The 12,903-nt window shown below is 43.5% G+C and overlaps 1 protein-coding gene across 3 annotated transcripts in view; it reads left to right on the top strand.

Moving 5' to 3' along the window:
- FAT3 (FAT atypical cadherin 3) overlaps window positions 1-12,903 on the top strand; it is a 517,579-nt gene that overhangs the window by 387,827 nt on the left and 116,849 nt on the right. For 2 of the 3 annotated variants that reach the window (XM_047071611.1, XM_047071610.1), the window contains exons 4-5: window positions 2,523-2,837; window positions 5,167-5,377. In XM_047071611.1, the coding sequence (XP_046927567.1) occupies window positions 2,523-2,837; window positions 5,167-5,377 (526 nt within the window). Of the gene's footprint in view, window positions 1-2,522; window positions 2,838-5,166; window positions 5,378-5,837; window positions 5,907-12,903 lie in introns of all 3 variants that reach the window. The other variant, XM_047071609.1, reaches the window with a different exon arrangement.

Genomic DNA, 12,903 nt, shown 5'->3' with positions numbered 1-12,903 from the left:
CTGGGTATAGAGGCTGAAAGCGGTGGATGATACAAGATGTTAATAAGTGTGGCCAGATCCTTGTCCTCAAGGAGCCCCTGAAGGGTGTCATACAAGGTCAGTGGCATGATCAAATTTTTAAGGCAGCAATAACACTTTACAACAAGGATGGAGGCAGGGAACCCAGCAGGCTACTGTGGTGAGCCAAACAAGCTGCAGAGGAGGCCTGTCCTGGGGCAGCATGGCCAGGAACGTGCACGTGAGAGATACCTGCTTGCCTCCAAGCTTGGTTGGATGCTGATAGTTAGAGCAGAGACTCTAGGTGGATGCCCAGGGTTCTGGGACAGCCCAGGGTGTGAGTAGGTAGGAATATCATTCACTGAGAATGAAAATAGGAGAAGGGGAAGGTTGAGGGTAATGATTTCAGTCGGTGACTTTTGGGGGATTGGGGGTAAGAGGTCCAGAGAACAGATGGCTAGTAAGTAGTTGAACATGTTGGTTTCGTATGGGGAAGGAGACTAGGATGCAAGAGTACATACTGGGGAAGGATCAGCTGTAGGTGGTGGAAGAAACTGTGGATAAGGAGATGGGGAGTTACAGGATGCCTGCATGGGCTGAGGGAGCAAAACAGCTGGGTGCTTGAGGTGAGGCGGGGCCCACAGCTGTGTCGCTACCACCCTTCCAGGCCTGTAAGCAGACACCAGAGGGCCTGGGTTTGCAACTCCAGCTGTCCTCCAAAAGAAAGCGTTTTTACCGCAGCAGGATCCTCAAGTGAGTGTGAACACAGCCAAGAAGGTCTCTCTCCTTTCCTTGGCAGCCCCCTGGCCCCAGCATAGCCCCAGAGCCCCTCACAGAGCCTGCTGCAGGGCATTTAAGGAAAAACAAGGTGATTTTGTGCACAGTGAAGGCAGTGGGAGTTGTCTGGATTTGGAAAGAGGCTGTTCGAGGCGAAAAGAGAAGCAGAGAAGCTGAGCGGCCAAGAAATCAGTGTGTTTTGGTCAACATAATTCACCCGGGAGTATAATATTTTACTGCAGCAACAGCAGAATGTGCCTCTTTAAGAGCTCAGTGTGTCCGGGAAAACCTCAAGAGTCAAAATTCAGCCCTGGCACATATTGGTCCTGACGTGTTTCTTTTGTGAAACATAACAAACCAATTGGGAAAATAACTTTAGAGGGAAACTTGATTGATTTTTCAAAGAAAGCAAGAACTCCTATGAAAATTTATCTTAAGTCTATTAAAGCCGTTCTCCTAGGCGGCTTGTAAGAGAAACTAAACTAGATTGCCGTCCCATTTTGCAAAAAGCCTTTAATTTGTTTTCCCACATTTTTGGCCTTTGTTTCCATTATTCCTGTCAGTTGCTTTATTAGGTGAAAAACTGGATGACCAGGTGCTGTGATTCACTGTTGTTTTTCTCTTATTGGTGCCGAGTACGTCTTTATGTTCCTTCTAGCCTCCCAATATATATTTTGATGTAGTAAGCTGTCTTATTCCAGGTAATGATTGAAAGACAAAATATAGGTTCTTCCAGGTTTGTGGTCACATGGAATATTAAGAACTGCCAAAAATTGAATAATATCTGGCTTGGCACTTAGTAGCAATGGGACATCTATTTACTCATCTGTACAGTGGGAACAAATAAACCTCCACTTCCTGAAGAGGGTGTTTGGGAAAGTGAATGATACAGCGCATGCAAGAGTGCTTTATTAACTGTGTCACCGTCTACACGTACAGTTATTAATATGATAGTAACTATTACCACTATGCCCAAAAATATTATTCACACTAAGACTCAAAGACTTTACATAGGCCATGTAAATTCTTTATATACCTGCTCTTCATTCGTTCCTCTTTCTTGGTCTTCCCAGATACTCATAAGAATAGCATCTCAGAGATGTGGGAAGAAGTGTCCATCCCCCTCGGGTTTCCCAGAGCCAAGAAAAAAAAATTATTTTGCTACTGTTAAAAATATATTGTGACTGTCAAATGCACTTACAATGAGCCATCAAAATTATGAAGCGTATAGCTCAGTTTTCTTTTTGTACAGTGACAATGTAAAACTCACAAATTTTACATGTCCATGGAAACGGAAAAAGAAAAGCAAGTGAATACTGAAAGAATTTAGATGGTGATACCATTGTCCAAGAATTAGAAGAAACACCCACTGGTTAACATATAATAATGATTATATATTGCTTTTTGTGTCTCTTAGGGGGGCATATTTTATGTCCATTAAGCTTATACAAGCGGTACATTTTGTAAAGTCAATCGTATTTTTCCCCCTCTCCACACCACAGCACAATGGGAGCTCTGCCTCCCTCCTGCCCTTTCAGCAATGATTTCCATTACTTGATGTAGGACAATCCTTACTTTTACGGATGAACTATGAAAAGTTATGCATTGACCATGAACTATACAGGATAAGAAAAGTTGAGATGCCCTAAGGCATAGGAGAGACCTTTTGTGAGGTGGGCAGAGGGAAGAGTGGCAAGAAAAGTTTTTCTCTGTTCTGATTGCAAACTGCTTTCTCTTTCAAAACTCAGGTGACTGTGACAGATGGCGGTTCCTCTCCAAAACAGTCCACCATTTGGGTGGTGGTTCAGGTTTTGGATGAAAATGATAATAAGCCCCAGTTCCCAGAGAAGGTCTACCAGATCAAGCTGCCAGAACGTGATCGAAAGAAGAGGGGAGAACCCATTTACAGGGCTTTTGCGTTTGATAGAGATGAGGGCCCCAATGCAGAAATCTCCTACAGTATCGTGGATGGGAATGATGATGGAAAGTTTTTTATTGACCCTAAAACTGGCATGGTTTCTTCCAGAAAGCAGTTTACAGCAGGGAGTTATGACATCCTAACGGTAAGATTTTTCTGAACCTCAATAACATGCATGGGGGGTGGGAGTTACTTTCTTATTCATGTATATTCCTTTGAGTAATAAATCTTTAGAGTAATAGTTTAGAGTAACAAGTTTGGAAGGCTGCTTTCTGTCTCAGTGATATTTTTAAATAATGAGATCATTTCCTTTGGTTGTATCCTGTCAGCAAACCTCCCCCATTCCCAGTACACAGTCTGTACTCAACCACACTTCCTGTAGCCTTACATCATTTTAAGGTACTCAGCATAGATAGAAACTGAGGGTAGAGGAATAGCAGAGTGAAATATCACATCCACCACTCAACATATCAGTCACTCAATGTGTCCCCAACACTTCCCAAAGAAACAACTCTTGTAATTGTTGACAGTGTGATAGGACATGAATTTAGCTGTGTAAATTGTGAGACACAGACCACAGCTATGCTTGTTCTGCAAAAAAAATGAAAACGCTTAAGTTAAAAAATGACTACGTTTTTTGCCATTAGAAAATTAAAAGCAAAAACAAAAAACATGGGCACTATCTCAAATAGAGATTTAAATTCCTGTATCTAAAATGCCAGCCTGCTCCCGCCACCCCCAACCACTTTAGAAATATAGCACCTATGCCAGAAAGGGGACTGGTCATCCTTACAAGTGATGGGCAGTTTCCAGGGTCCCAACAAGAGTTGGTCAAGAGTTAGAACCATCTGCTGTCCTTCTCTTAGTTTGCAGCCTTCTCTGCTGTATAAAGTCAGTCCTTTATGATTTTAAAGGATGGTCTGAGTCCTTTGATTTGTCTGTTCATTCTTATGGTGTGGACTTGGTTTTCTTTCCCTACTCAATAACATACTCAGAACAGTGGGCAGAGAAAAGTGGATAATAAAATACTAGCTCTGTGTCTGCCATTAGTAGCTCTGATATAATGTGTGCTACTATAGTTGTGTGAGATTTGACAATGGGAGTCTTTAAGGACTGAATGGACTATAGTAGAAACTGTTGGTGCCTCACACAGATCCTCTTTACCAGGCTGGGGCAGCTATGCCCTAACTGCTGTGCGTGTTGGCTGCTAAGGGCTCACAGATGCCCCCTTCTTGAGATGATCATCCTTGGCTACACTTCTTGTCCCAAGAGATTCTCCACTCCCGCCCCAGCCCAGCAGCCCATTCCCAATGAATAACTGACACAAAAGTCTAGCCCCTTGCCTCCAGATGTCTCCAACACAGCAGTGGGATTGATGATTCAGAACTCCCCATGGGATCAGGCTGAGATTAAATTTCAACTGAGACCACGCCTTTACTTACCATCTTTCTCTGTTCATCTGCTTCATTCAGTCCCTTTCTCCTGAGAACACTTCCCCAACCCGCAAAATGACGTGTACTCAAATCCCTGTCTCAAGCTCTGTTCCCAGGAAACCTGACCTAAGACCTGTATCTTCAAGGGGTCTTCAATCTCACAGGAATTTTCTGGGGCAAAGTGATCATCCATGAACATATAGCATTTGGGTGCTGTGAGTAATTGCTGTTTTAAAGGCTGTGATGATTGGCCATGCACCTATACATGTTACTTTTAATATGTGATATTTAAAAACTCATTTTTAAATTTCCCATCAGTGGTTTTTGCTTGTTGGACTTGAACCCTCATTGAAGTCCAGGACACCATAGCAGTTGACCCTGCACAGCTGGGTGAGGAGACATGCTTTCTTCAGTTCTTAAATAAGATCACAGAGGAGAGTCATTGGTACCTCTCCTCCCTATCCTGCTGTCTCTGGGAGCCCATGCTTTCACCAAGAGAGTCCTTCACCCCTTCAGAGTTGGTATAACTCAAAGGCTTCTGAGGCAGTTAGAGCAAGGCTGCTGCCTCTCTCACACCTAGCCCATCACCCTCCTGGGATTCTGAGTGAATAGAGTGCTTCTCCAGAATAAAGCAGAAGGAAGGAGCTGCACAACACAACCACACATACACACACACACACACACACACACACACACACACACACACTCACAAATTAGCTATTCCTGTCTATGTAACTATCATCTGTGCCCATAAAACACTAAAAATGATAAGCGCCGCTTTTGCTTTTCAAGTTGTCCACATCTGTAAAGTTGGCGGTGGTTCAGATCACCTTCTGGTGAATGCGGTGTGGGACCCCCAGGTGACTGAGTTGTCTCCCCCAATTCCTGAGCTCATTCTCCCCAGATCCACTCTCCCTTCCCTTTGCTGACACTGATGAGGATGGATTCTTGGGCCAACAACAGATGTGTGACATACCTAGATTTCCACAGGGATCTGACTGAGCTCTAAGACCTCTTTCTCTGTTCTCTCCGTGTGAGTAGATAAAGGCAGTGGACAATGGGCGCCCACAGAAATCCTCCACGGCCCGCCTCCACATTGAATGGATTAAGAAACCACCCCCTTCACCTATACCACTGACTTTTGATGAGCCGTTTTATAACTTCACAGTAATGGAAAGCGATAGAGTCACCGAGATTGTGGGGGTGGTGTCTGTGCAGCCAGCTAACACCCCTCTGTGGTTTGACATAGTTGGTAAGTTTGAGTCCCCCAGAGCAGTACTGGCCAACGTAATCATTGACTGGAGTAACTAGCAAAAAAAAAAAAAAAAAATCAGAAACAAAAAAAAAATACAAAAAATTTAAAAATTAAAAAAAAAAAAACCACTAACAATTAGTGCTAAGACGAAAAGATATATAGTGCTGGAATGCAAAAGAGCCAGTAAAATGAATAATCGACCTGTGCTTTCGTTCCAACTCTGTAGCTAAGCTGAACAGAAAGTGCTCTCTGGCTGGATTTTCCATAGTATGTTATTTACTGCAATCTTAATGTCTTTCTGTGTGTCATTTAAATTCTATTGTCACACTTGGCTAATCTCATTTCTAAATGTATTGATGGTACTAGACTTTGCTGTCCTTCATTTCTCTCTTTTTCTTCACCTTTTTTCTGCATTCTGTTCTTTTTTTTTTTCTGCTCCCGACTGCCCTGCTTCAAGGTGGCAAGCATGCTCGAGAGATGTTCTATATTCTACAGACAGCTTGTGGGCAGAACTGTTCAACAGAAGGTACCCTTAGTGCAAACACATTTGCTAAAATACAGCTATCCAATCTGCCTTTTACGGTTTTTTTTTTAAGCAAATTAAATTACATCTTTCATAACTGCCTGTGACAGGCTGAAGTGCAGCCCACAGATTTCATACATGCCTCTAACAACTATTGCATTACTCGTATCCACTGACTCCTTTGTTTGAGGTTTGATGGGGTTTGAATTTGGGGGGAGGGGTGGTTTTGATTTCTTTAAAAAGATTTTTTTCTCTTTGCTTTTGAGGTATATGGGCTTTTTGTTGTTTTGTTTTTATCATTTTGTAGGTTGGGTTTTTGGGCCTTTTCCGATTGAAAAATAAATTAAAATTTATCCCAACACCTCTGTTTTGCCACGGTAGTGCCATTCATAGACCAAAAAGCTCCACCAAGAGGGGTCCCTGGCTGCCATCCACAAAAGTAAAGACAGGAAATGGAACCCAGATATATAGCCAGTGAGAGCTTCCTACGAGAACAGAATAGAGAAAGCAGACGGAAGCATGTAGGACAGACCTTGGGAGCCAACCTTTAAATTCTTTGAAAGAAAATGAGCAAGCAGGCTGCAAAAGGAGAGGGCAGAACAGCAGCCCTGCCCTCCACACATAGGCAGGGAGAGGTGGTGCAGGGGAAACCAGTGCTGAGGACGGCGAAACAAAACAGCCCCTAGCCTGGAGGACAGAACGGGGAGAATGTGCCAGCCCTGGATCTGACACCGGGTTGAGCTGGGTCTGACTTCCCACGGTTCTTTGTGGGAGGCCGGGAATCCAGAAACCTGGTCTGTGGGAATCATTTCCCTCCATTTGTCATTGCCTGGATCGGATGGGCAGGAACCTACCTCTCTTCCCAGGAATGGCTGGATCTGGAGAAAGCATTTAGAACATTCCACATCTGTTTTCATGAGGCACAGGAAAAAGAATGCCCCATGGCCTCCAACCAAACCTCAGTAGAAGGTCCTGTGAACTCCCCCAAACGGGCGTGTTTTCTACATATTTCATCTTACGGAATGCTGGTAGAATGTCTTTGCTTTCCTTAGTTGGCATTAGTCACGCCATCCCTGTACATGACCATCCTCATTCTGAACTTTCAACTCCTTCTTCGTCTCCACTTAATGCATTAGAAGTGGAACCTCTTCTGATCCAGGAAAGATGTCTTAGATTCTGTATCTTCTCACTAGTTTTCAGCCCACAAAGTTATTATCTCATGCAGCTTCTTCTTTCTTGGTGGCACACGTGCCTCACCTGATTGTCTGCGCTGTCATCCTTCGTGGTTCCTTCACTGCCGCCCCCAGTCGGAGTTGTAGAAAATGCATCTTGGTTTGCACACGTGCCCCCTGATACCAGGCCTCTAGGGGCATGTGCAATAATGATTGATTTCTTTTAAATATCCCAGAGAAGAGTGCAGTCAACCCTCAACAGGCAACAGGGCTCCTGGTGTGCTGTCCTAAGCTGTGGGAGGGGTTGCTGTCTCTCATCAGCCACCAGCGTACCTCCTTCCTCCCCTGACGCACCAGTTCACAAGCACCTCTGCACCCCACAGCACTGCTTCTCTCCCTCATGTGATCCATGTCTGCAACCTCGTGCCCCACAACACAACCTGCTACCATCTCCGCCCACCCAGGAACCCCTTATTTGTACACAGCACAAATCCTACAAAGCATACCTTTCTCTGACGCTCTGACCCCAGATATCCAAGTCAGTTTGCAATTCCTTAGCATTTCTGTGTGTGTGTGTGTGTGTGTGTGTGTGTGTGATTGGGTGGAGGTAAGCATGCCTAGTAATGCTGCATGTAACATTACCTGCACGTTTTCATGTTCGCATTGTTAGTGCTATTGTGCATTTTCATTTCTGTTGATCAATGATCATTCTCTTTTTAATGTTTATTTATTTTGAGAGAGAGAGAGAGAGAGATAGAGTGTGTGTGTGTGTGTGTGTGTGTGTGTGTGTGTGTGTCTGTGCATGAGCTGGGAAAAGGGTGCAGAGAGAGTGGGAGAGAGAGAATCCCAAGTAGGCTCTGTGCTGTCAGCTCACAGCCTGATGAGGAGGCTCGAACTCACAAATCATGAGGTCACGACCTGAGTCTAAATCAAGAGTCAGCCACTTAACCGACTAAGCTACCCAGGCACCCCAATCCAATCTCATTCTTAACCCTTAGGTCAACGTCTTTTTCTCCTCATTCCTTCCTCCTGCCAGTGCTTCTGTTGATTGCTTCAGGGAGAGTGGAATAAACCATGGTGATGGAGGAGATGCTCCAGCCAGCCAATGCATTAACCCTACTAATGCCTCTTGAGATGACCTCAGAGTCAGGGTGACCTTCCAGTGTCTTTCCAGCCATAGCAACCATAGCCCCTTGGACAAAATGAGAGCTAGTCCAAGAAGAGAGGGGCAGTTTACAGATGACAGCCCTCCCTGGAGTGAATCTCTTCAGACTGCTCCAAATCCACATCCAGAAATCATTATCAAAAACATAGCAGCAGTTTCCATGTTTCACCACCTTCGTGCTTCTAAATGCCGTACTCTTCCTAAAGAATCCTCCCCGTATCAGTACATGGAGTAGTTCTCTACATGAAGACCTACAGGGTTGTCCCTCTAGTCTAGATGCTTCCACCACAGAGATTTCACTGTAGATCTGGTATCATATAGCTGACCTTCTCTTACAGATTGAGCTTACTGGGCCCAGTGCCCAAACAGAATGTGGTTTTATTTCCATCCCCACATCCAGCCAACAACATCTTGAAACACCAACTCTATGTCACCACCGAAGTTAAATCTTTCCTCCAGATGCTGGGGTTGCTTTCAGTATCAGTATGGTCCCCTTTCCACCAAATCCTCCTTTTGAGAATCCTTTCTAATCTAACAGAGTCATTTTTTTTTTTCAATCTGCTGACAGTGTCTTTCCCCTTCTCTAAAAACCTATTGTTTTCTTTATCGTATTCAGATGTTTCCTTCTCACTTTCGAGATTTCTTGCTTATTTATCCTGGGCCATCCAGACTCTCCACTCTCTTCCCTTTCTCCTTGCCTAAGCATCTTCCTTGGCCAAGCTAACACAAAGGGAAAAGAGAGGGAATCGTGCTTCCCAATGCTTGAGAAACTTGACAGTATACTGTGGTTGAGTGTTGACATACACTGTCAACATGGATCTGAGATGAGATGTCGGGCGTATTTATCGGTCTTGCCCAGGTAAATACTCTGTGACTCTTCCAGTGGAGTCAAGATTTGGTTCCATCATAGACCTAGTGTATTTAGACACCTATACAGACACTCAAGGTTACAGAGCATGCGACGTCCTGACCTAGCACTTAACAACTTACAAATGCTATAACGAATGAATTCTCATTAAGTAAGCGGAAAGAGTGTTTCTGCATGCTTTTTCCCCTGAGAGTATTGTCTCCTCATTTCCATATTTCCAGATCTACCTGAGTGTTGTTTAACTTCCTTCGTTTTCCTCCCACTGTAATAGGAATTCACAAAAACTGTAGCAAGCAAGATTTTGTTCCCAAGTCTGGCCCCCCGTACCACTGATCTGCCAGTCACTTTTCTGTTCCTCCAAAGAGACCATTGCTTTCAGTATTATGTAGCTAGACCCTCCTCAGCTTCCAGAAACAGAAGCTCCACTTGTAACCCAGTTAAGAAAGCTGTAATTAAAAGGAAACATAATAAAGTTCAGCTGTTCCGTGTTTAAACAGCCCAATGCACAGCATGTTCATTCTCTGTGTTAAAAGGGAAAGAAAACGAAGGGAACAAAAATAACCCATAATCCTCTGTGGCTTTGTCACATATCTTCACACTTCTCAGGAGACTATGATTCAACCCAGCGGCTCCTTGATTTACATTCTTTGTAATGTGCACGCAATCTGGTTCACAGTTCATTCCCCGCATCTTTATCCCGATGGCAAATGTCTGTATGGAACGACCACCGCTATTACATACTTCAAACAATGCCTCTCGACCCACAGTTGATGGCGGACACTGCCACCCATTTTGCTAGCTTTTCACCTGATACTTCGATTAGAAAAATGGTTGTTCTTCTCGAGAGTAAACGTTTAAAATGTCTTTGCTTATTTTATTTGAAAACAACTCTCTGACAGTGCAAGCTAGCACATAGGTCCAACTCTAGCTGAAGTACTTATCTGTGTTGCTGATCACCTTGGCTCTTAGTCTGTCATAGGTTCTTTGGGTTCTGGGCTGCTTCTGTCTCCTATGCTTACACCTGTCCTTCTTGAACCTTGTCCCCAGTGGAGCCATCCGTTAGGATTGGATCAAGTGGGCAAGTGAACTCTTTAGCAGCAGGCCTGTTCTCTGACTATAGATTGGGTCTTTCCTAATCAAGTGGCCGTATTTCTTTATCACAAAACTCTTACCCATCCCTCCTGAGAGAAGCCATGTCTGTCTACCACTTCTAATACACCGGTTTATCCATTCGAGTAGCGTTTGCTCAAAATCATTCAATTAACATCAAATACTTCAGTTCTCCTATTCTGCACTCTGTCCCTAATTTGCTCCCAAATGACCCTCTCTTTTCTCTGTCACAACAATATAGACCATGAAGCACATCTGAAGAGGTTTCAGGGAAATAATAAAAAGCCTAAACAACACTTTGTATATTCATTATTTTAAGAAAATGAATTTTAAACCAGATTGTAGAAGGCATTTTCCTTCCTACCACTGTTTCCTGACCTCCACCCAGCATCTCCTGCCTTCCATGTAAATATCCTTTTCGGCCCTATATTGTGCTTGCTTCATTCCAAGACAGAAAACTATTCATGATCAAACCGTAATCGGTGTTTAGCGTTTTTCCTTAAGTTTGCTGTACATGCTGAACTTGAATGAACAGCTTGTGAACGACTCCCTTAATTCATTGACATTCAGCAGCTCAGTGTTTTGGAAGCTTCTCACATAACACTTCCCCCTTGGTGACTACTAGATTTTGGTTGGTGTTTTTATAATTACACACGGAGTGGAATGGAATCATGTGCTAGGGGAGGAGCCTGGAAACGTCTCTAAAGAGGACAGTGGTGTGATACCCACCATTGGATCTCATTATGGAGAGATGGCGGTACTTTGGACCCTTCTTTAAAGAAAGACTTGACCAAATCATGATCCAATGCCCTGCTGCCGAAAATATGCAAGCAGTAGCTGCTGGCTTAAAGTATTTTCACTCTCGTCCCATTTTTGAAGCTTTTTAGGACATTATGACTTGGTACATTTAACTTTAGAACCCAGTAGAAATCCAACCCTCCTCTTCTGCTCTCTGTTTACTCTGGTACACCCGTCTTTACCAAAAATGGTCACAGAGGAATGTCCCTGACATGAACTATCTGTTATGTGGGCTGTTCACAACCTTGCTTTTAACCATCTCTGCCGCACACCCCTGCAGCAACGCTCAGGCTGTGACTTTTCTACTTTCCCACTTTGTTGAAACTCAGACCAGCTCGGCGGTGTTCTCCCCTGCCCCCACCTTTTGTTTAGCCTAACGCTGCTGCACCAGCATACTCTGGCTTTGCATGTTGTGTTACTGGCTCTGAGGAAGCACATCTTGTTTAAACGGAATGCTGCTAGTGAAAATGGACTCCTACCATTTGATACTCTCACCCCAGATGAATTGGACATGGTTTCCTATGAAATGAAATCACCTTTCAGGCTAAAAGGGAGCCTGAGAAATGAGCCCTGGGGGAGAGATATGGCGTCGTTTATGAAATGGGATGCCTAAGTGGTAGGTTATTAAATTGCGTGAGGGTTGATGGTGAACTGCTGGTCTAGATTCTGTGTCCCTTGTCAGAAATTCATTTTAAAACTCAGGCAAGATTTTGGGAACCTTGTTTCCCGTGATATCTTGGTTTAACTGGGAGCACATGCCCTGGAAGTGACTACCAGAGGCTGCTTGCCATATTGATGGACTGAGAAACACTTCACAGACTCTCTCTCTCAAGTTCCCCTTGATATGCTTTCCATTTGTCTACTTCCCTACCCCTTTAGAGCTTTCTGGTCCAGAGCATTTGAAACTGTAGTAGTGGATGAGGGAGACACGCGCACACACACACACACACACACACACGTGCGCGCATGCACACATGCAGAGGAGTGAGAATTATAAAAAATTACAACCATAAAACTAGCCAGAAATGCTTTTTGATATAAAAAATGAGTAATAAGAAAACACAATCTACATGTCATATGTAATTTATGTAAATTTTATGCCACTCAGCCCATGAAATGATTATGCCTTTCATCACGAGGCCCTGAGGAAAATGTGAGTCTCAGGCAGTGAGGGAGAGCACATAGGATTTCCCCATTTAAACAGGAACTGAAACTGGAAATCTTTGCTTGGGTGTTCTCTAAATTTTATTTTCATTCATCTTTAAACTGGAGCACACCAAAGTTTTATAGTTTGCATAATTTCTACTTTGCCTCTGCCTACAACTTTCCACCTTCTAAAATAATTTCCTTATCCTCTATCCTTACCCTGCCCACCCCCCACCCCCACACACACAAAAAAATGTGTTCTTCATATTTAAGAAAGCCAACAACCCGGTTAGGAAAACATTCTGAAGATGATTTTAAGTCTGATTTAAAATATGAAGTAGTCCCCACCCAAAACAGCCAAAAAGTGGCACTCTACGCTTCCTTCTACACAAGTCTGACATATTTTATGTCGTTTCTTTGAAATTTTCCATGGCAAAGTGTTTTTGGTTTTTTTTCCTCAGAATGTACCAGTTGATAGCAAATTATTTTCCTTTGCTCATTAGGATGGTTATTCAAAATCCCTGAATCAGCCTTACGCTTTATTTCATGTGGTTATCAACAGGAAGCACTCCCTTTGAAAGAGACACGGTGACCTGAGGCTTACTTCCCTGTTCAGCCCAGATTTCCTCCTTTTTCTCCTTCTCCTGTTCTTCAAAAGATTTTTTTTTTTTGGAGTGCTCCTCAGTAAATCAATTAAAGATATTAATTGGAAGATGAGTCTCTTTTTAGATGAAATTTTTG

This window comes from Lynx rufus, unplaced genomic scaffold (genome assembly GCF_022079265.1).
Source record: "Lynx rufus isolate CCGP_SWC_20201006 ecotype Redwood Valley unplaced genomic scaffold, mLynRuf1.p SCAF_9, whole genome shotgun sequence".
In the NCBI taxonomy this organism is placed as follows: domain Eukaryota; kingdom Metazoa; phylum Chordata; class Mammalia; order Carnivora; family Felidae; genus Lynx; species Lynx rufus.
The sequence above is the reverse complement of the archived record's forward strand: the minus strand, read 5'-3'. Positions and strand labels throughout refer to the sequence as shown.